Source organism: Trachemys scripta, chromosome 2 (assembly GCF_013100865.1).
Source record: "Trachemys scripta elegans isolate TJP31775 chromosome 2, CAS_Tse_1.0, whole genome shotgun sequence".
NCBI classification, from domain to species: domain Eukaryota; kingdom Metazoa; phylum Chordata; order Testudines; family Emydidae; genus Trachemys; species Trachemys scripta.
This window is the reverse complement of record NC_048299.1, coordinates 273,862,942-273,886,127: the sequence shown is the minus strand read 5'-3', so window position 1 is coordinate 273,886,127 and position 23,186 is coordinate 273,862,942. Positions and strand designations below refer to the sequence as shown.

The 23,186-nt window shown below is 45.9% G+C and overlaps 1 protein-coding gene across 1 annotated transcript in view; it reads right to left on the bottom strand.

Moving 5' to 3' along the window:
- Positions 1-23,186, bottom strand: part of DENND3 (DENN domain containing 3) — a gene marked incomplete at its 3' end in the record, with an annotated part of 66,978 nt that overhangs the window by 8,078 nt on the left and 35,714 nt on the right. Inside the window, 6 exon segments of the mRNA XM_034763684.1 lie at positions 3,037-3,176; positions 9,808-9,915; positions 10,226-10,355; positions 17,525-17,695; positions 18,322-18,581; positions 20,520-21,041. Of these exon segments, the coding sequence (XP_034619575.1) occupies positions 3,037-3,176; positions 9,808-9,915; positions 10,226-10,355; positions 17,525-17,695; positions 18,322-18,581; positions 20,520-21,041 (1,331 nt within the window).

Below are 23,186 nucleotides of genomic sequence, written 5' to 3'. Positions count from 1 at the left end.
CGCTGCTGTCATTTACCATTCACCCAACTCCTCGCATCATCCTTCCTTTCGATTCAGTTTCCTGACGCTCTCTCTTCCTCTCCTTGCTACCTCCCACTCATCCTTGGTGATGTCAAATTCTATGCTGATGACTCACATGACCTCTTAGCTGTACCTCACCTCTTCCCTTGATCGGCAGTTCTGAATCAACTCTCCCAGTCACGAGGGCTCTTCGCTTGACTTGGTCTTCACCAAGCAATGCTCTCTCTAGTCTCTCTATTGAGGAGTTCCCCCTCTCAGACCATCGCCTGGTTTCTTTCCACATCGCCCATCAGCTCCCCAGGCAGCCTTTCTGTGTCTTGCAGCCCGTCAGCATTGATGACTTCTTGTCTGCTCTCAGCCCTCTCTTACTTTAGTTCCAGTGATAGTTGTTGATTCCCTCCAAGCTTCACTCTCCTCCAGTTTCAACTCTTTTGCCCCCTCCCAGCTTCCACCCTGCCAACACCCCAGCCCTGGCTTATCCTCAACATCTGCTTCCTCTGCTCCTGGTCTCGCAGTGCGGAGCGTCTCTGATGAAAATCCCATGACCCGGCTGCCTTCCTCAACTCTATATTTGTTCTCTTCTCCTTCACTTCTCCCATCTTCCTAGTTCAGTGGTTTTCAACCTTTTTTCATTTGAAGACCCCTACAAATCTTGAATAGAGGCACAGACCCCTTTGGAAATCTTAGGCATAGTTTGCGGACCTCCAGGGGTCTGCAGACGATGGGTTGAAAACCATTGTTACAGTTAAACAGCTCTACTTCTCCAACTTAACTGAGTACCATGCCTGCAAGCTCAGCTGTCTTTTTGCCATGTTTGACTCACTCCTCAAACCCACTCCACCTCTTGCCTCCACTTCTCTCTCCCCGTCCCTTACTCTTCTCCTTAACCTTGCGCTAGCCTCTGGCTCTTTCCCCTCACAATACAAGCAATGATCTAGTCTCTATTATTTTAAAAAGCCCACCCTTGAGCCCACTGTATCTCCCTTCTTCCTTTCATCTGTAAGATTGCTGAATGCACTGTTTATAATCTGGAGTTCCTCTCCTCCAATTCCATCCTAGACCCTCTCCAATCAGGGTTCTGCCCTTTGCACACCACTGAACCTGCTTGCCAAAGTCTCTAATAATCTTTTCCAAGACAAAGCTCAGAACTAGAATGCCATTCTCATCCTCCTTGGCCTGTCAGCCACCTTTGACACAATCAACCATGCTCCTCTTCATGAAATCTTGTCCTTCCTTGGCTTCCGTGACACTCTCCTCACCTCTCAACACGCTCCTTCAGCGTGTCCTTCTAAGGATTCTCCTCATCACCCCCTCCCCCTTTCTGTCCTTGGTCCTCTTCTCTTCTCCCTCTGTACCTTATCTCGGGGTAACCTCATCCAGAAACTCAAATTCAACTACTGACTTTATGCTGATGATTTACACATCTACCTCTTTACCCCAGACCTGTCTCCTTTCCAAACTAAAATTTTGACCTGTCTCGCTGACATCTCCTCAGGGATGTCTAGCCAACAGCTCAAGATCAACATGACTCAAAACAGAGCTCCTAATCTTCTCCTCCCCACCCCTTTCTCAATCACTGCGAACACCCCCTCCCCTCCCCTTCTTTCAGCCTGTCACACAGGCTCGTAGCCAGGGTGTCTTCTTCAACTCTGACTTCTCTCTAGGTCCTCATGCCCAGGCTATGTCTAAATCCTGACGTCTCCTTCTGCATAACATCTCTAAGACGCAGCCTTTCCTAACCATGTACACAGCTAAAACGCTCATCCAGGCTCTCAATATCTCACATCTATATTACTTCAACTTCCTTCTCTCTGGACTTGACCATGCAGTCTTGCCCCACTCAGACCCATTCAGAATGCTGCTGTGAAGATCATTCTCCTAGCTTGTCGCTTTGACCATGTTCTCTCTTACAGCTTCCTCCACTGGCTCCCTCTTCTCTATCACCTCATACATAAGCTGTTTGTCTTCTCTTTAAAGGCCCTTCCCAGCCTATCCCTACCCATCACCTCTCATTCACTATCATAGATTCAGAGTATCAGGGTTGGAAGGGACCTCAGGAGGTTAATTCCCACTTCCAATCAGCCCACAATACCAGCCTCCATTGCCCACTTTTAAAATATCCAAACAAACATATTTGTGCTTTTGATCGTGCTGCCCCTCACTAGAGAGAAGCTCCCTGTAAACCTCCACAAAGCTACCTCATTATCCACCTTCAAAACCCTCCTTAAAAGTCTCCTTTGCCATAATGCCTTTACTGGTAGGCTGCTGGTGTACTGAGTCTACTGCCTATCACGCTGACCAATACTCATAGACTCATAGACTTTAAGGTCAGAAGGGACCATTATGATCATCTGGTCTGACCCCCTGCATGCTGCAGGCCATAAAACCGTCCCTACCCCTTCCCTGGACTCTGCTGTTGAAGTCCCCAATCCTGTTTTTAGTGCCTTCAATCGGCAGAGACCCTCCTGCTAGTGATCCCTGCCCCATGCTGCGGAGGAAGGCAAAAAACCTCCAGAGGCTCAGCCAATTTGCCCTGGAGGAAAATTCCTTCCCGACCCCAAATATGGCGATCAGTAAGACCCCGAGCATATAGGCAAGAGTCTCCAGCCTGACCCCTGTTAGCCATTATACTATTTACCTACCATTGCTTGGTTTTCCTTGACTACTATGTTTTACCATTAAACCATTCCCTCCATAAACTTATCTAACTTAATCTTAAAACCAGACAGGTCCGTCGCCCCCACCGTTTCCCTCGGAAGGCCGTTCCAATATTTCACCCCTCTGAATACTGTCCCATTGTTTCCTTGTACTCCCCCCATCTGTCTGTATCTATCTGTTGTAACTTGTTTTATACTTTGATTGTAAGCTCTTTGGGGCAGGGACCATCTTTTTGCTCTGTATTTGTACAATGTCTGGCACAGTAGGGTCCCTGATACATGATCAGGGCTCCTAAGCACTATGGTAATATAAATAATTAACAACAACAACAACAACAACAAGGCTAGTCTCACTCACCAGTTTAGAGCTGCCCACTTTAAAACAGTGTTGCTGAATAGTCCAGGTAGATGCATCAAACACAATCACCTTCCCCTCACCTAAAGCACACCATAACTTTGGACGGGCATCTTCAATTCTATCTCCTGCATCGAGGTGCCCTATTATTGGGGGGGAAAGAAAAATAAACAGCACTCTTAGTTACATTTGGAGACGTTATTAAGCAGTATATCTTCCTGGTGGAACATGATATCAGTGCTCCAGAACCTACATTAGGTAGCTACCGAGTTGCAACCACTTCATATCATGCTGATTATAATCATCCCACTGTACCTTGTGCTCCTCCATGTCTGTTTATTGAATCCATCTGTTGTTTTGCAGCTCAGACTTGTAAGATCTTCAGAGCATGGATCATCTTTTTGCTGTATATTTGTAACATGCCTAGCATGCTAGAGCCCTGATCCCCAACTGGGGCATCTGGGTGCTACTGCGATATACTTAACAGATAACACACTGGCTGGCTATTGGGTTTTGGGTAAAATGTAAGGTGTTATGTTTTGACCTACAAACCTCTAAAAGGTCTGGGAGCCACCTACTTGCAAGAATGCTTCTTTCCTTGCACTGGACTGCCACATCTGCAGGCAAAAGCAGCTCCAGCTGGAACCCGCTCAGTATAAGACAGAGGGTGCCCTTAACTTCGGAACTTATTCTCCCTTCTGGTTTCAAATAGCCTGAGTTTGCTGACTCTCAGGACATGCTGCAAGGCCCATGAACCAGACTTTAGGGGCTGTGCGCTTCAGAGGCTAGGATTCGTGGGAAAGGTGGAATATAACCTGGGTATGAATTCATCTTTGATTGAGTTGTTTTCTGGGTTTCTTTCATCAAGCATGAGAAGAAAGTGTTGATTTAGTCTTTTAGGAGGACTGTATTTTTAAATTTATGGTTATTGTGTTTAGAGGTGGGGGGATAGGTACTTTTTTAATTGTACGCAGAGCTGGTTGCACCACCTATTATTAAGGTTACTTGACCCTTCCTATTACAAAACACTCTTTCAGTTGCTCATAACTTTGCCAAACTGTTTGGGCTGAAATTTGCCGTGCTGGGTGCCTGCCTCAGGCTGAATGTTTCTGAAAAAATTCAGCCAAAATGGTACAGCCATTTCCAAGAATGAGGTTAAGGAAAAATCTGTTTTATCCATGCTTAAAAATTCTGGTGACCTTTTCTTTGAATACTACCTCCATGCTTTGGAGCAGTAAGTTGAAATTTGGCAAGAGGTGGCCTTTCGGTCTAGGATGTGCCTTTTGCTTCCCATGAAAATTCATCCAAATTTGGCCAAGTTATAAAATATGCTCAGTGAGACTTAAAATTTTAGCAGTTAAATTCCATGAATATGCTGTCCTGACTGGGCAGGTTCTGTCTGGGGCTGAGCAGGACTCTTCCTGCAATTACAGCTGTGAACAGCTGCAGGCAGTGTTGGGTCTGAGCACCAGAACTAAGAAAAGACGACAGTCTCTCCTGCGTTCCCACTGACCCCTCTGCTGGGCTCAAGAAGCCTAGAGGAAGAAGATGCCTGATCTGAATACAGAAAGGACAAGAGGTAGACCTGTAGGGAGAGGTAAACTGGGATTGGGTGTGGAGGAGGACAATGGGAGTAGGGTGGGGTGCCCAAGACTGGAACTATGAACCAGAGGATGGAGAGAAAGGCTGAGGCTATGTGACTAAGAGTGTCTGGATAGTAATGCAAACCAAAGTGCTGCGATGTAACTCCCTGTGTGGATGCAAACTAAAAGGTTCCTAGTTCATGTTAACATATTCCTGTTTGAAGAGGATAACTAGGAAACTTTGAGTTCACACCCATATGACCCACACAGGAGTTACAGCACAGCACTTTGGTTTGCCCTGCTAGTCACACTGTGGGGAAGGGCAAACAAGCCCTGAGATTGGATGAGGAGCTGGGGGAGTTTGGGACTGGCTGTGCAAAGAGACTAGGAGAGCGAGCCAGAGGGGAGGTGGGTGTGGGATACTGAGATTGGATTAGGACACCAGGGAAGGGGGCCACTGGGGGCCACAGTGGGGAAGAGGGAGACAAATTGGAAGAGGAGCTGGGAAGAGGGAACTGGGACTGGGGCGAGGAGGAGACTGGGGCGGTCTACATGAGAAGAATGGGACTGGGACAAGGTGGCAGGGAAGGGGAGAGGAGTGGGACAATTTGGAGGAGACATGGCTGAAGGGTTCACACTTCAGAAGAGTCTGGGCCCTCAAACACACTTCCCTGCTCCAGAGACAGGATTGGAACCCAAGATTCCTGAGTCTTACCATGCCTCTGCTGTCAGCCAATATTTGTGAAATCCACTGGCAAAATGTTGCTCATCCCCCTCTAGTGCTGGTCCATATGGAGAATGACAACTTACTCCTGTTATCAGTTACTCTATTAGCTCAAGTGGCAGAAATTTGGGTGGGGAAACTAAAGGTCCCAACCCTTCTGATGACCAACGTAGGTGTCAATATGATGCCATATGATGGAATTTCGGGTTTTTTCAGTTTGCTTTTTTTAAAAAAAGCAAGAAATTGTATATAAAAAACTACATTAAAATGTTATTAAGGTTACAACATTAAGCACTCAACAGTTAGTACACGCCAGAATTAAGGCTGCCAGTTGCAGTCCCACTTGTGCATAATGATATAGTCTTTAATTATAAGATCAGATACTATTTCCCCCCCCGCCCCCACAAGACTCTGGCCTCCTTCAATGCACAATCAGACCTGTTCTGGGGATGAATAAGGTTTACATAGCTGTCTGTAGAACTTCTGTTGCATTTGTTGCAGAAGTTGGAAGGTGTGTAGTGAACAAGGCAGGGGATTGCAGGAAGAGAATGAATGGCCTCATGTCTCAGGCAGTTGAATAGTGCACTGGCGTATGGGTTTCTATCCCTGACTCACCACAGGGTTGTGTGCGATGCTAGTCAAGTCATTTAAACCAAACTTTTCATTGGTGATCACGAACTGTGTGTTACTCATTTTCTGTAGGCCTGACTTGAGACACTGGGATCTGATGGGATATTAATTGGTGTCCACTACATTCCACCAAATCATACCATATGTATACATCTGTCTATAATGCATAGGGGAAAAATCTGCATGATCATGGGGGACTTCAATTTGAGTGACATATACTGGAGGTCTCATGCTGCCAGTACTAAAATATCATGGGAATTTCTACATATTATAGGTGACCATTTCCTAACTCAAAAAGTGTACCAACACAGAGGAATTCGATATTAGACTCATCATGGCAGATAAAGGGGAACTAAATACAGAACTAAAAAAAAGCAGTGGTAGTGTAGGTATATGATCATGACTTGATCACGTTTATAATGTGCAAACAGAATAAAATCCAGCCCAATAATATATATATTTGGTGCTTTAACAGGGCCAATTTCACAAAACTGAAAACAATTATGAGCCAAATCAGCTGAGAGAAAGAATTTAAATCAGAAAAATACATGAATTATATTGTGGCAAATGGCCAACGCTAATGTGGTGGGTCCCACACTTTTTCTTAATGTGGTGGGTCAGAGTGCCACCCATTGCCCCTATTTTTGGGCGTTGTTGGCTCCGTTCGTGCCCCAGTGTTGGAGGGAGAGGAGCGGGGAAGGGAAGGGACTCCGGTCTACCTCCTACTCTGGGTCTCAGCCCCATCAGCTTTGCAGACTGCTTACCCTCTTTCTCCTTGGGTAGCGTTTCCCTCGGTCCTCTGTGCCGGTACCCTTCCCCTGGTACTGTGGTCTTCTGGTTAACAGCAGTACTCCTCCAACTCTAGTCAACTCTCCTTCCCCTCCTCCCTGTCTGACTGAAGCAGGGGGGGTTTATTAGATCTCTGGTGGGGCCTTAATTGGCCCCAGGTGCTCCAATTAACCTATAGTAACCTTTCCCCAGTCCACAGGGAATAAGGCCTTAATCATCCTGGGGCTTGTATACCTGCCATCTACCACTTTCTTGCCATCTACAACACCAGGGAGAGGATGTTGTCGGGAGGAAGGGGCTGCGACTGTGGGGCCTGTTTTCGTTCTTTCATCCATTCACGTATCCAGGCACAGTTCCTTTGCGCGGCGTCCGCTGGCTCCTTGGACGCTTTTGAGGAGCAGTGGGCGCTGTCTGAGATTCTCTGCTCGGTGTCCCCTTCCGGTTCCCTAGTTATGGCCCTTTGACCCCCCACACCCATCCGTTTTTTGCCTTCATTGTCCCATGACTTTAGTTGAGTTCTGGGCTCAGTAGCTCCTCCGCAGCTGGGGGAGGGGCCTTTAGCTGTGGGCAGGCTTCCGCCCGCCCACTTCCCAGTACCCAATAGAACCACTCTCCTGCCATCTACAACACCAGGGAGACGATGTTGGCTGAGGGGGTTCTTTGAGACAGTGGGGCCTATTTCCGGTCCTCCCTCCATTCACGCATCCGGGCGGAGTTCCTCTGGGTGGCATCCGCTGGCTCCCTTAACACCTTTGAGGAGCAGTGGGCGCTGTTCGGGGTTCTCTGCTCTGTGTCCCCTTCGTTTGATCCTTTGACATTCACACCTGCCCCTGTTACATTTTTGGTTGTCCCCCGTAATTATTTGAGTTCCTGGACCTTGTGGATCCTCCCCGAAGGCTGAGGGAAGAGTCCTTTAGCAACGGGCGGGCGCACCCAGAACCCAAGAGAACCACTTCCCTGCTGCTCTCTGGCCCTTCTGTCTCACAATATATGGAAATTGTTTAAGAACACTTTACTAGATACCCAAAAAGCCACAGTCCCACAATTGAGGAAGAAGATCTTCCTGGTTTAAAACAAGAAGAAAAAGAAGAAGAAGAAAAAACACCTGGCTTTGAGAAGTGAAACCCTCTATTAAAAAATTCTCTCTCTCAGGAGGATGTGAAGTTAGACATTTCTAAATCTGCAGGTCCAGAGTTTTAAAAAGAGCTATCTGAGAAGCTTGCTAAACTGTTAACATTGATTTTAAATGTCTTGGAACACTGGGGAAATTCCAGAAGCCTGGAAAAAAGCAAACGTTGTGGGTAATATAAATAACGCCAATCAACCTGGGTTTACGGAAAATAGATCCTGTCAAATTAACTGGATATCTTTTTAAAAAAAATAAGATTACAGTTTTGATTGATACAAATAATAGTGGTGATGTACTAGATTTAGATTTCTGTAGGGCATTTTACTTGGTTCTGCATGACAGTTTGATTAAAAAACCAAAACGACATCGTTAACATGGCACACATTAAATGGATTAAAAACTGGTTAACTGATAGGTTTCAAAATGTAATTGTAAATGGGGAATCGTTATTGACTAGGTGTGTTCCTAATGGGGTCCTGCAGGGATCAGTTCTTAGCCCTACACTATTTAACATTTTTGTCAATGACCTGGAACAAACATAAAATCATCACTAATAAAGTTTGCAGATGACAAAAACTGGGGGAAGTGAGGATTAAGGAAGAGGACACGACACGGCTAGAGAGTGATCTGGATTGCTTGATAACATAGGCGCAAACAAACAATATGCATTTTAACATGGCCAAATGTAAATATATACATCTAGGAACGAAGAATGTAGGTCATATTTACAGGAAGGGAAACTCTATCCTGGGAAGCAGTGACTCTGAAAAAATATAGGTGAATTAACTGAACATGAGCTCCCAGAGCAATGCTGTGGCCAAAAGGGCTAATGCAATCCTTAGATGCATAAACAGGGGAATCTCAAGTAGGAGCAGAGAGTTTATTTTACCTCTATTTGGCACTGGCATGACTATTGCTGGAATACTGTGTCCATTTCTGATGTTCACAAGTCAAGAAGGATGTTGATAAATTGGAGAAGGTTCAAAGAATAGCCATGAGAATGGATTAGACATTAGAGGATTACAAAACGTGCCTTATGACAGACTCAAACTCAATCTATTTAGTTTAGAAAAGGTTAAGGGGTGACTTGATTACAGTCTATAAGTGTCTACCTGGGGATAAAATACTTAATAATGGGCTCTTCTATCTAGCAGAGATAGGTATAACATGCTCCAATGACTGGAAGTTGAAGTTATACTAATAGTTAATACTCTGAAAAATCAGCTTATAGGTGTCTCAAATTAGGCACCCAAAATTAGTGGATACTTTTATCCTTAATATCTCCGTCAGTTCACCATCTGTAAAATGGGGATAATAATACCCTCTCATCTTATGTTATGAAAGTAAAATCATTAATCTCTGTGAAGCATTTAGATTGTATAGTGATGAGCATCATAGAAAAACCCAATGAGGAAATTAATAATTCTGTCTTCAGAGCAAGTTTTAAGTAGTGCAGTAAATAAGTTTATACATTGAACAAAGAGGATAAAACAAAAAATTGAATAGCTCTAATTAAGTGAGCACCATCCACCATCCTGTGCATTCAGTCAGATAGGAATGCTATGGAAAAAGTAGTATGTGATCATGTAATTAAAGACGATATCATATGCATATCCACAACAGGGGTAAATTAAGGTTTCACAGGCAACCTTAATTTTGGCATGTCCTAACTTTTGAGTACTTGATCTTCCAACCTTAATAATATTCTTTTAACATGTTTTTTTGTGTGCAATATTTTATATACACAAAACACGCCATAACAGCAGCAACATCAGGCTACTTCCTCCACAAATTATAGCAGCAGGTCACCTGCTATCAGTGGAGAGATTTTAAGCTTTGCATCTAATTTAAATGATGAATTTAATGGACGGATGAATTTCAATGATGGATGAATTTCAAGAATGAACATATCACGGTACCTGGTGTATAGAGCAAGACGTCTACTGCTTGTGGAAAAGTCTCGCCAATTGAGGGATTAATCTTGTGCTTTAGTGTTTCTGATGTAGTTTTTGGGACCATCATGGGCACTGAAACACAAAGATATTGTACAATTTACAAAACCTCAAATTATATAAAACTCATGAATTTTAGAATAAACCTGTACTGTTTATTCAGATGAGGAGATTAAAGTGTTAACATTTTTTATTTAAATTTAAAACAATGCCTTGTGAGAAAATACTCTGTAAATGACGTGAAAGAACGCATCTGGGCCAACAACTTGCATAGTATATAAAATTTCAGCTTCTTAGACACAACCCTTTGAACACAGGATTTAGAAAAAGATAAAGCAGACTTAATTATAATGGCAAGTGCACCCCTGAAGCATTTATAACTGACCTTCATTTTTCATCTTGTCAAAGTAAGATAGTTTGGAAGCAGCATAAATGGTTTTGGAGGAATGCAGTGCACCCACTACAGCATCCATCAGGAGGACATTGGTCAGGGCTTGTTGAATATATTGAGGATCCTAAAAATGAAAAACCTGATTTTAGCTCATCTAGTAATCATTTTTCTTACACAGTCCCATTTTCTATACTCACAACAGGGCTCTCTCAATATTATTAGAAGCACCCCTACGCCTATAGCAGCATCTGCTGTCTAAGCCACATCAGTTCTAGCAAACTACTGCCCAGTGTCAACCATTCTGTTCCTGAGCAAGCTCATAGAGAAGCTACCCAAAAAGCCAAATTCAAACTCATTGAATTGCAGCTGTTGTTCTATACCTGACCCAATCTGGATTCAGGCGAGGACATGGATCTAAAACTGTTTTAGTGGCACTGATGGATGGTCACCTGCTATCAGTGGAGAGAGGACAGACATCCACTCTCATCCTTTGGGCGCTCCCCTGCAGCTTTCAACACCGTTGACCGTAAGATTCTGCTGTCTCACCCGAGAGAGGTGGCAGGGGTCCAAGGTAATGTGCTAAAATGGTTTGAGAATCCTTCCTGGAGGGATGGACCCAAGAGTAGTGACAGGAGAGTGCTCCACCACTAGCCAACTCATTTGTGGAGTCCCACAAGGATCAATTCTCTCTCCAGTCCTATTCAACATCTCCATGCAGCCACTAGGTGAACTGGTCAGCTGACATGGACTCAAGTGGCAACAATATGCAGATGACACAGCTCCATTAATCCTTCACCACATATGACCATACCACTATCCTCATGATAGGCCAGTACTTGGGCAAGATCAGCTCATGGATCAAGAACAGTTGGCTGAAGCTGTACCCAAGCAAGACAGAGGTGATGCTGGTGGATAGAAGAAAGCATTTTGAAGAGTTAGCAGCCATTGTACAGTCTCATTTGGTTGAAGGTACATACCTGCAATTGGTCTGTTTACGCCATAATTTAGGAGTACTCTTGGATTCCTCACTGAGTCCAAGCTCTCACATGCCAGCATCTGAAAGTAACATTTTCTACCATCTCCATTTGATTAAGACCCCCCCATCCTGGCGAACAATGACCATGCTTCAGTTTTTCACAGCTTAGTCATGTCCCAGCTGGAGAACCACAAGCAAAGCAATATACCTGGTCTTGAAGCCTTTAGAGCTTAGAAAACTAACTGGTACAGAACGCTGCAACACATCTCTTCAGCAACACTGACTACCACAAGCTCATCACACCCATCCTCTGTTCCCTACACTGGTATCCCACAGGATAAGTTCAAGGCACTTAGTGCTTCAGTGGCCTGAGCCAGGAGAGCTAAAAGAGTGACTATAGCTCCAAGACAGAATCCGTGGTCAACAACTTCGTTCCTCTGGCACAATGTAATGTTCTACAAACGTGTCTGTGAACGAGCAGAGCTTTCTCAGGGGCTGGCCCAAGATTGTGGAATGAACTCGCACAAACCTTCCGTAACAAACAAACAAACACACACATGTTGTGTGTGTGCGCGCGCATGCATACAGGACAGCTCTGACCAGCCACACAGGAAAAGCCCCGGGAAAATTTGAATTCCTTTTCCTGTCTGGACAGTTTGAATCTCATTTCCTGTTTGGACATCGTGGCGAGCTCAGCAGCACTGGCAACGATGCATAGCTCTCCAGCAGAGGTGACCATGCAATTGCAGAATAGAAAGAGGGCCCCCAACATGGACTGATCAGGAAGTCTTGAATCTGATCGCTGTGTGGGGCGATGAGTCCGTGCTTTCGGAGCTGCGATTGAAAAAACGGAATACGAAGATCTACGAGAAGATCTCCAAAGCCATGACGGAGAGAGGATAGAGCCGGGATGCAACGCAGTGCTGCATGAAAATCAAGGAGCTGAGACAAGGCTACCAGAAGACCAAAGCGGAAAACGGACGCTCCGGATCCCAGCCCCAGACATGCCGTTTCTACGAGGCACTGCATTCCATTCTAGGTGCGACTGCCACCACTACCCTGCCACTGACCGTGGACTCTGACGATGGGGTATTGTCGACGGCCGCTTCCTTGGAGATGTTCGCGGACGGGGAAGATGAGGAAGGAGATGAGGACGACGAGGCAGTCGACAGCGCATACAACGCTGATTTCCCCGACAGCCAGGATCTCTTCATCACCCTCACGGAGATCCCTTACCAACCCTCCCAAGGTGTTAACCCTGACCCTGAATCAGGGGAAGGATCAGTCAGTAAGTGTTTTAAACATGTAAACATTTATTTTGATCAGAACAGGAATGGAATATTAACAATGGGTTTTTCATGATTACTTTGCCCTAGGCGCTCTACTTCTTAGTCCTTGCCAGTGCAGCTACTGGAAAATTCTGTCAACATGTCCGGGGACAGAGCAGAAATCCTCCTGGGACATCTCCAGGAAGCTCTCCTGGAGGTATTGTGAAAGCCTTTGCATTAGGTTCCTGGGGAGAGCGGCCTTATTGTGTCCTCCATGGTACTAAACTTTTCCGCGCAAGGCTAGCAGCAAGTACTCTGGGATCAGTGCCTCGCACAGCATGGCCGCATACGGCCCTGGTTTTTGCTGGCATTCACGCAGCATGCGGTCTTTCTCTGGGTCCGAAATCCTCATCAGAGTGATATCACTCATGTTGACCTCCTTTAAATTAGGGGAATGTTAGTACTGGGACTGATTGGCTGTTCCTTTACATAACTGTAACCGGCGGTTTTTAGCCACGCGGTGGAGGCGGGAGAGGGGCAGCATACAGGGATCTTTCCCAGGGACAGCCGCGAGGGGGGTGGGACAGGGGCAGAGTCCATGCTGGCCGGATTGCCGGCAGCAGGAACCGGCCAACACTAGGGGCATTGCTTTGAACATGAAAGGAGGGCACTGCTATAAATTAAGCTTTCAGCAGCCAAAAGTCTACGGCTTACCATGTCTGCCTGCTAACCGAATTCCGCTGTCCTGCCCCGCTTGTGTGATCTGTACTCCAAGACCCCAGGCACTGAATGGGAAGGCCGAAAATTCGACCTTGTCCTGAGTGCGCATGTATAGGTGCTGTGCATGGTCTTGTTCACAGAGAAAGACTATGTTCATTGTTCACAAAAATGTATCTTTGTGAGGAATTCACTCCTTTTTTCCCATCCCCCAACTGCGAGTGTCTCCCGACCTACCCTGGCATCCCCCTCCCAGAGGCTGGCGCAGAATAGGCGCCGAAAGAGAAGGACACGGGACGAGATGTTCTCTGAACTTATGGGCTGCTCCCAAGCCGAGGCGGCACAGCAGACCCAGTGGAGGGAGAACATGTCGCAATACCAGCGATCACACAGTGAACGGGAGGACAGGTGGCGGCAGGAAGACCAGCAGGCGACTCAAACGCTTGCACTAATGAGGGAGCAAACGGACACGCTCCGGCGCCTTGTAGATGTTCTGCAGGACCGGAGGCAGGAGGACAGAGCCCCGCTGCAGTCTATCTCTAACCGCCCTCCCCCGCCACAAAGTCCCATACCCCCCTCACCCAAAGTCCCAAGAAGGAGGGGCGGCAGGGGCCGTGAAAACAGTCACTCCACCCCTGCAGACTGCTCAAGTACCAGACAGCTCTCATTCCCAAAGTTTTGATAAGTCCTTTCCTTCACTCCAAAAGCACCTCACCCAAGCCCCCGTCCCAGTTTCATCCCCTAACTGTGTAGTTGTTAATAAAAAATATGTTTCTGTTAATTACTGTTTCTGTCAGGTTCTTTTAGAGGAGAGTGTGTTTGAAGGGGGGAAAGGGGATTGGTAATTGGAGAGGACAGTCACCTTTACCAGGGTACAGACATGGGGGCAGGTTCAGCAGCAGGTCACACACACATTGCAGTCACTAGGCACCCTGGTCAGTCTGGGAGGTGGTTTTCATGTTCGGGGGGGGAAGGGGGGGAGGGAGGGGGCTATGTGAGTTTGTGGCGGGGGAGGGCGGTTACAGATCTTATGCAGCGGTCCTTAGCCTGGATGACAGAGCCACGCAGCAGGGGATCTGTAACCGTCCTCCCCCACCACAAAGTCACATAGCCCACACACACGGAGTCCCGAAAAGGAGGAGTGGCAGGCTCCATTGAAACAACCAGTCCACCACTGCGGACCGCTCTAGGAGCAGGAGCCTGTCATTCCTCGAGTTTAGAAGAGTCCTTTCCATCACTACACCCGCTCCCCACCACAGTCTGCGTCCCAGTTTCAACCCTTTACCACAAAACCCTTAATAAAGAAATGAACAAAGAAATGAACGGTGTTCATGAACAAAGTTCCATTTATTTTATTTTTAAAGGTGTGTTGGAAGGGGGGCAACAGGGTGAGGGGAGGTATGTAACTGGAGAGGATAGTCAACAGTAAGTTAGTAAAGAAACGGGGGCAGGTTCAGCTTATCTTTAAACAAACTTAACAGTCATAGGTTACCCTGCTCACTGTGGAACCTAGCTTTCAAAGCCTCCCGGATGTACAGCGTGTCCCGCTGGGCTCTTCTAATCGCCCGGCTGTCTGGCTGGGCGTAATCAGCAGCCAGGCGATGTGCCTCAACCTCCCACCCCGCCATAAACGTCTGCCCCTTGCTCTCACAGAGATTGTGGAGCACACAGCAAGCTGCAACAACAATGGGGATATTGGTTTTGCTGAGATCAGAGCGAGTCAGTAAGCTTCTCCATCTCCCCTTGAGACGTCCAAAAGCACACTCCACCACCATTCTGCACTTGTTCAGCCGGTAGTTGAAGAGTTCTTTTTCACTGTCCAGGGCGCCTGTATAGGGCTTCATGAGCCAGGGCATTAGCGGGTAGGCAGGGTCCCCAAGGATCACTATAGGCATCTCCACATCCCCAAAAGTTATTTTGTGGTCCGGGAAGTAAATACCTTCCTGCAGCCGTCTAAACAGACCAGAGTTCCTGAAAACACAAGCCTCATGAACCTTGCCCGGCCATCCGACGTTGATGTTGGTAAAACGTCCCCTATGGTCCACCAGTGCTTGCAGCACCATTGAAAAGTAGCCCTTTCGATTAATGTACTGGCTGGCCTGGTGCTCCGGTCCCAGGATAGGGATGTGAGTTCCATCTATAGTCCCACCGCAGTTTGGGAATCCCATTGCGGCGAAGCCATCTATGATGACCTGCACGTTTCCCAAGGTCACTTCCTTTGAGAGCAGTAGCTCAACGATTGCGTTGGCTACTTGCATCACAGCAACCCCCACGGTAGATTTGCCCACGCCAAAGTGGTTCGCGACTGACCGGTAGCTGTCTGGCGTTGCAAGCTTCCAGATGACTATGGCCACTTGCTTCTGGACAGTCAGGGCTGCTCACATCCGGGTGTCCTTGCGCTTCAGGGCAGGGGACAGCAACTCACAAAGTTCCAGGAAAGTTCCCTTCCGCATCCGAAAGTTTCGCAGCCACTGTGATTCATCCCAGACCTGCAGCACTATGCAGTCCCACCAGTCCGTGCTTGTTTCCCGGGCCCAGAATCGCCGTTCCACAGCATCAACATGACCCATTGCCACCATGATGTCCATGGCGCGGGGTCCCGTGCTTTGTGAGAGGTCTGTGCCACTCTCAGACTTAATGTCCTCACCGCGCTGCCGTAGCCTCCTTGCCCGATCTCTCAGCATCTGCCTCTGAAAAAGGTGGATGATAAGGTGCGAGGTGTTGACAACGGCCATAACTGTAGCGATGGTCGCAGCGGGCTCCATGCTCGCAGTGCTGTGGCGTCCGCGCTGTCACTCACCAGAAAAGTGCACGAACTGATTGCCCGCCGGTGCTTTCAGGGAGGGAGGGCGGGAGTGACGGCTGAATGACGATAGTTACCCAAAACCACCCTCGACACATTTTTTTCCCCAGCAGGCATTGGGGGCTCGACCCAGAATTCCAATGGGCAGCGGGGACTGCGGGAACTATGGGATAGCTGTCCACAGTGCACCGCTTCCAATGTCGATGCTTGCCCCGTTAGTGTGGGCTCAGAAAGTCGAATTACTGTTCTTAGTGTGGATACACACGTTCGACTTCGTAATATCGGTTCCAGTAATTCGATTTAAGTAAAATCAAACTACTCTCGTAGTGTAGACATAACCCAAGACTTCTAAGAAAGGAAAATCCGTAGGTATGGTAAAATAACATTTCCCATTCTCAGCCCCCAGCGTGCTAAATGGTGCACAGGACTGTGCCTTTGTCAGCAGTAAAATAAAGCAAGTAAATAGAGTAAATACTTGGGGGGGAAATATTTATGAATTTTGACATGTTAGTATGTGTGGCTCATGTACTACAGTATACAAGATCCTTCTGCTGAAGGCAGTATCAGCTGAAGCCACAAGGTCCGGCTTGCAGTGCTATGGTGAATGTATAAAGTTTAGACCAAGTGACCACTTTGCATATGTCTTCATAATGACTCAAGTTCTTTCTGCCCAGAATATGGACATCTTTCTAGAAGAGTGCAATATGAACTTACATTGCAAGGCTTTCTAGCTAGCTTTACAGCTACTGTGGAATTGATATTTATTTCAATTCTGGATAAAAACACTAAACAGATATTCAGAAATAAAGATACAGGACTGCTCTTGAGATGCCCAGTTTCTTTGGGACTACAAAGAATATTAAATGTGTCATGTAATCATTCTCGGTCCTGTAGCTTCTCTAGTTCTCCAACATAGATAAGTGATCTATTTGTTCCTGGATTACCCTCAACGTCTTTGGATTGGATGAATAGTCTGTTTATATAAACCTTCTCCGTGGGGTCTCTGTGGTGCAGGAATCTGTGTTAGCCCATCTACTCACAGGATTCAGAACCACATGTCCAGGCATGGTAAAATCCTCTCGCTATGTGACCTTTCATAATAATGTGCCAAGCAAAATGAGGGAAATTTTCTATTAAGGTCTCCATTTCACACTTTACTGAGTTGTTTTTTTGTAATTAAAACGGATGTGGGCAGAAATGTCAGCCTTTTGGTTTTTTGTTTGTGACCTATGACAAAAGCTTACTTTGCACAGTTATTTTGACAACCAGATTTTAAATGATTTCTTCTTAAATTGTAGTACTTCAAGCTGTACTATAGTACTAAACAGAATCATGTTTTAGTAAATCTTTATTTATTTAATTTTTGCCATATGAGACCCCCCCCGTGCTCTTTCATTCACTCTTTGCTGAAAAGCGGAAAATACATTTTTTTTAATACAGGTTTTTATGTGAATTCCCAAGTACATGAGGAACAGAAACATTTATAAATAGTGATTACAATAGCTCAACTAGAAAAGTAATATTTATACCTTGTGATCATCTGCCATTTTCTTCCCAGCCCACATCTCTTTCACCATCAAGTGCCAAAGATCACACTCTGTCTTAAGGTTAGCTTCAAAGACTTCCTTTTTGGACAGGGACTTAATCCTCAGAGTGGGTATTCTCAGAAGAAGGAAAGCTACAGTAGTACTTTTAACATCCTGTAAATGCAGAGAAACAAAGAAACCAGTGAAGCACAATCACAGAGAAGGTGCAGTATTCATTAAGCACGACAACGTCTAACATTCCTAGCCACAACTAATTCTCTTGCGTTGACATACACAAACACCCAGACAGGGTCTCTGATCAGCGTTTATGAGAACTAAATGTTCAAAGGACAATTTATGTTTAGGTATATTGCTAAACAGGGGGTGAGCGAAGACTACTTCTGATTGTACAAAACGTGCTCATTTTACTGTTACCCCCATCCATTCTCACTCCCTAGCCCCAGTTTGTTTTTTCAGACACTTATAGTCTAGATTTATCAAAAGACACAAGCTCTTTGAGTGACTGCCTTTTTTCTATAGGTCTATACAGCACCTATCCTATTGGGCACTGATCCATTAGCAGGGCCAATCGGCATTGAGAAATACCTCAAACTTTGGTTGTAGCCATGGCTAGAATTAGTGATTTTTTGAAGATCTATTCCCTGCCATCATAGTTCTTTCTCTTGTATAATATTCATGAAATGTCTCAGTTTGCGAGAGAAGCTATGCTACCAGGATGGAGTCTGGCATATTCTTGCTCACAATCATGTACCAGATCGCAACGATTACTTCATGCTCACCTCTATATTCCTGAAAGTTGTGATCTCAACATAGCCAGGCCTTCCTTCAGTCAAAAGGAACAAGCGCTTCTGGGTCATTGCTATTTTTCCTACTCCATAAGTAGTTTTAACTGAGCAGGATAACTTGTAGACACATTCATTTGTATCTAAATGCTCTAGTACAGTGCGTGGCAAATTAACCTCTTGAGCCTCTGCTTCTGTTTCCTTCCAGTAGTTGTAGAAATCTTTGAATGTTTCAGGGTCAATTTGTTTCTGGTGTCCTTAAAAGTTTTTAAAAGTTATTTATTATTTGAAGCCATTATATGAATTTAAAATAAAATATATTTTGAGGATACTAAGGGTTAGATTGTGCTCAAGCCCTGAGCAAGGGTTGGTGTATAAGCTGCCAGGAGTAACCCCGGGAGACATTTCAAAGTGAGAATTCCTCCCCTGCTTTCTCTTTGTCCCTGGGGGGAGAGGAGTACTTTGCTGCTAGCTTATACCCTGGGCCTCCATCCATCCATTTGGGTCTCTCCCCACCTGCTCCAGGGAGGAAGTAAACAGCTACACAGCCTCTCTTACTTCCACAAGCCCAAGCAGTCCATATAAAGGAATTCTTACTCCTCTGCTAAATTTGATACTCTTCATTAGGATTTTCTAGCTCTTTATTCTCTTGGACATTATTAAATCATATTTACTGGATAGTGGATAAGAACAGAATTGATAATAATAATCATTAATCTGCAGACCAAAAGTTTATATATAACCCATATACATCCCAAAAATCACTTTAAACTGTAGTTTCATAAAACTAGCTGCTTTTGATCTCCAGATATTCCAGCTCAAACAGATAATTATAAATTATATGCTACCTATTGTTTTAAATGTAGAATTTCTTGCTATTTTGGTCAATATTTAATACACAGTGACCAGATTCTGTGACAATTAAGCTCCAGTTATTACACACAGCAAATTGCAAATGGTGTGGCCTTTATTACCCTGGAGAACCAGAGCACAAAATTCATGTTTCAGATTTAGGAGGTAAAGAAATTATCCTGGAAACATCATCCTGAACTTTTCTTTTACAATCCATGATACTTATTCAGGCTCTAATGGTAGCTTCATGAAAAATGTAGCCCTTGTTATTCAAATTCCAGACCTTTCTTGAACAGATTGCTAGTCTGCGATACTGTCTAGTGATTTTATCATATGGACATATCTGCTGGGGATTAGAATATGACTATATTTTATCTGTAATCTAAGTCAAGATAGAGCTGTCATATCACTGGACAATTAAATGCTAATACAAAAAAAAAAAAAAAAAAAAAAGACTGAAATCTTCACCCACTGACTATGGTGAACACCACCACAGACACCATTTAGCACCTAGTGTAGAATGAGTCAAATGTACTGCACTAAATAAAATCTCCTGCAGTTATCCCAATTAAAAATTGCCAATAAGGTGGAGTTTCATTTTCTGTTAAATTTCACAACCAAAATGATGAGGATGTAGCACAAAGGCCCCAATTCAGCGAGATACCTAAACACAGTGTTTCTCAAACAGGGGTCTCCGCTTGTGTAGGGAAAGCCCCTGGCGGGCCGGGCCAGGCTGTTTACCTGCCCCGTCTGCAGGTCCGGCCGATCGCGATTCCCACTGGCTGCAGATCGCTGCTCCGGGCGAATGGGAGCTGCTGGAAGCGGCGGCTAGTAAGTCCCTCGGCCCGCGCTGCTTCCAGCAGCTCCCATTGGCCCGGAGCAGCGATCCGCAGCCAGTGGGAATCGCGATCGGCCGGACCTGCAGACGGGGCAGGTAAACAGCCCGGCCCGGCCCGCCAGGGACTTTCCCTACACAAGCGGCGACCCCTGTTTGAGAAACCCTGCCTAAGCACATGCTTAACTTTAAGCACATGAATAGCACCATTTATTACTTTGCTGAGTTTGGGTCTACTGAGGAATGTAATGGAAATAATAGACTGTGGTAACAATGCTTGTGTGTTTACAAAAAGTTCAAAAACATTTTACTGTGAATTTAAAAGTTCTGTGCTCCATGGACACACACACACACACACACACACGCTTACTGCATTGAGAAACATTTGAAAATATTTTCCTGAAGACCAGAGAAAAAAAAAAATAGACTCTACACAGCAACTTATATCACTTATCAATAAAAGTATAAAAAAATAGATGTTAATTAACACAACATATTTTCTACTTACCTACTGTTAAGGCATCAAATAGCCGGTGTATTGTGTCTATATCTTTGACAATCCCAGATTCTTGGATTCGCTTCACAAAATCGTCCAACTGCATGTGTGTTTTTGGTAATTTAAAATTTTTTACATGGTCATCTACTTTTGTAACTTCTCTTTGTTTTTCCATCACTTGATGGATCAACCTCTTCAACTCGGGTTTGCGCTCCGCTAGGGAACGTTCAGAAGGAGGCATAGTTTCCACCATCTTCCTCACAAGATCAGTAGGGAAAATTCTTATGTCGGTTTTATATAGATTCTGAAAGTCTGAAAGCGCATCCAGTAGTTTCCCTTGCATCAAACCAATAAGTCCCCGAAGGTAGAAATATCTTGCCAGCAGTGCTGAGTTATCATGTTGTAAAATATTTATAGCTCTGGTGAGATGATTGATAAAATCTGTATAGTAGGTGTGAACACACTGATTCAACAGAGGAAAGTGAATTTCTGGGATCCTGAACGTACTAATTGATTTAGATGACAATTTTACAGCTAAAAAAAGAAAAGTAAAATGCTTGATATAAAAAAGTGAAGAATGAAAGCTTACAAGCATCTTCAAACAAGGAATTAAAAAATAAAAAATATATCTTGCATAACCTAAAATGTGACAGGCTCCCCCAGTAATGCAGTATTATGCCTGTGAGACAAAAAAAATTGTTCACCACACACTCCTTGATGCCAGCACAGACCTTGATTCAGTAGTCCATCCCTATTCAGCAAAATACTTAAGCACATACTTTACTTCTGGTACATGTTTAAACCCCATTGACTTTGCTGAACAGAGATGAGCTTAAGCACCTGCTTAAATGTATTTCTGAACTGAGCCCTAGGAGGGAAACAGGGGCGGCTCCAGGCACCAGCAAAGCAAGCACGTGCTTGGGGAAGCCCATTTGCAGGGGCGGCAGGGATCCAGCATGGGAACTGGGAACCAACAGGGGGCCCTGGGAGCTGTAGTTCCTTGGTTAGCTCCCTGCCTATAGAGCCAGCCCTGGAGCAGGGAAAGAACTACATTTCCCAGCATTCCCTTGGCCACTACCAACTGGAAAGAGGGGGAGGGAATGAGGAAGCTGAGACCTCATGCTGCAGCCTGCTTTGAATGGAGAGCTGCACTGTGAGTAGCGATTCCAAAAATTAGGACACTCCAGGGGGAGGGAGGGAGGGTAGCCCCATCCTGCCCCCATCTACTCCCTCCGACTGCCCCCCACAGAAACCCCAACCCATCCAACCCCCTTGCTCCCTGATCACCCCCTCCCGGGACCCCTGCCCCAACTGCCCCCCAGGACCCCACCCCCTATCTAAGCTCCACTGGTCCTTGTCCCGATTGCTCCCTCCCAGGACCCCACCCGCTATCTAAGCCTCCCTTCTCCTTGTCCCCAACTGCCCCCCCCCCAGACCCCCCCCCCCCAACTTCTCCCCTAGGACCCCACCCCCTACCTGTCCCCTGACAAACTCCTGGGACTCCCATGCCTATCCAACTGCTGCCTGTCCCGACTGCCCCCCCCGAACCCCCTGCCCCTTCTCCCAGCCCCCTTACCGTGCCACTCAGACCAGCGTGTCTGGCTTCGCGCAGTGCCAGACAAGCTGCTGCATACATGCTGCCGTGCTCCCCTGCGGAGCCACAGCCCCCCCGCCCCCAGCACCTGCCTTCCAGATTTGAACACCTCAAAATTCAGGAGTGCTCAAGCTCCGTTTGGGCGGCTGTTACTTCATTTCTCCCAAATCAAATATACTGATCCACTGGAACTTGCTGTAGAAAAGTAGGATAAAATTGAGCAAGAAATTCTCCCCAGTGGTTATTAGGACTGGAATTGCTATTTTCAACAGCCATTGCCTTTTGTTTGTTTGTTTAAAAGGAAGACCGTGATATTGCACTGGCAAATTCCCCATAGAAAAAAAGAGTGGAACAAAAGAATAATAAAGGCACCTCAACTTTTCCTCATTTATGTAGGACAGTCTTATAATATGCATCCAGATAGCCTCCAATCACACAAGCTGAAAATTGTTGCACTTTACTGCAGTTCTGTAACCATATGGGAACCAATCCTGTCTGTGTTCTGTGCACACCCAAAATCCCTGCTGAATGACCCGCCCTAGGAGCGAGTTACCAGTGACCCAGGGCTGTGGCGGAAGGAGGGTGCAGGGCGGGGGGAGGGGGGGAGAGCCCAGGGCTGGGGCCGCAGGAGGTGTGTGTGGGGGCAATGGTGGGGGGGGTAGGGGGAGCCCAGGGCTGGGGTGGCAGGGGGGTGCGAGCCCAGGGTTGGGGCGGCAGGGGGGGCAGCGAGGAGACCAGGGCTGGGACGGGGGGCAGCCAAAATTTTTTTTGCATGGGGCGGCAAAAAACCTAGAGCCGGCCCTGGTGGGAAAGGATAAATGGACACAGTAACTGGTCCAGGAAGCAGCCCCACAATGACAACACTCAGTAGGTGTTCAGTCCCTTGTGGTGGTTACAGGATAGCACAATTCTGAGCACAGAGCAGCCAAAGGTTCAGGATGATGCAAGTCACAACTTCATGCACGGTTTTGTTACCACCTCCTGACTTCCGCTGTGTTTACATGGTCAGTGTGATACTGTATAGAAAGGAAGGTGACCATCTACACTAATACAGTCCTGTTGCAAAATTGTGATAAATTTTGTAT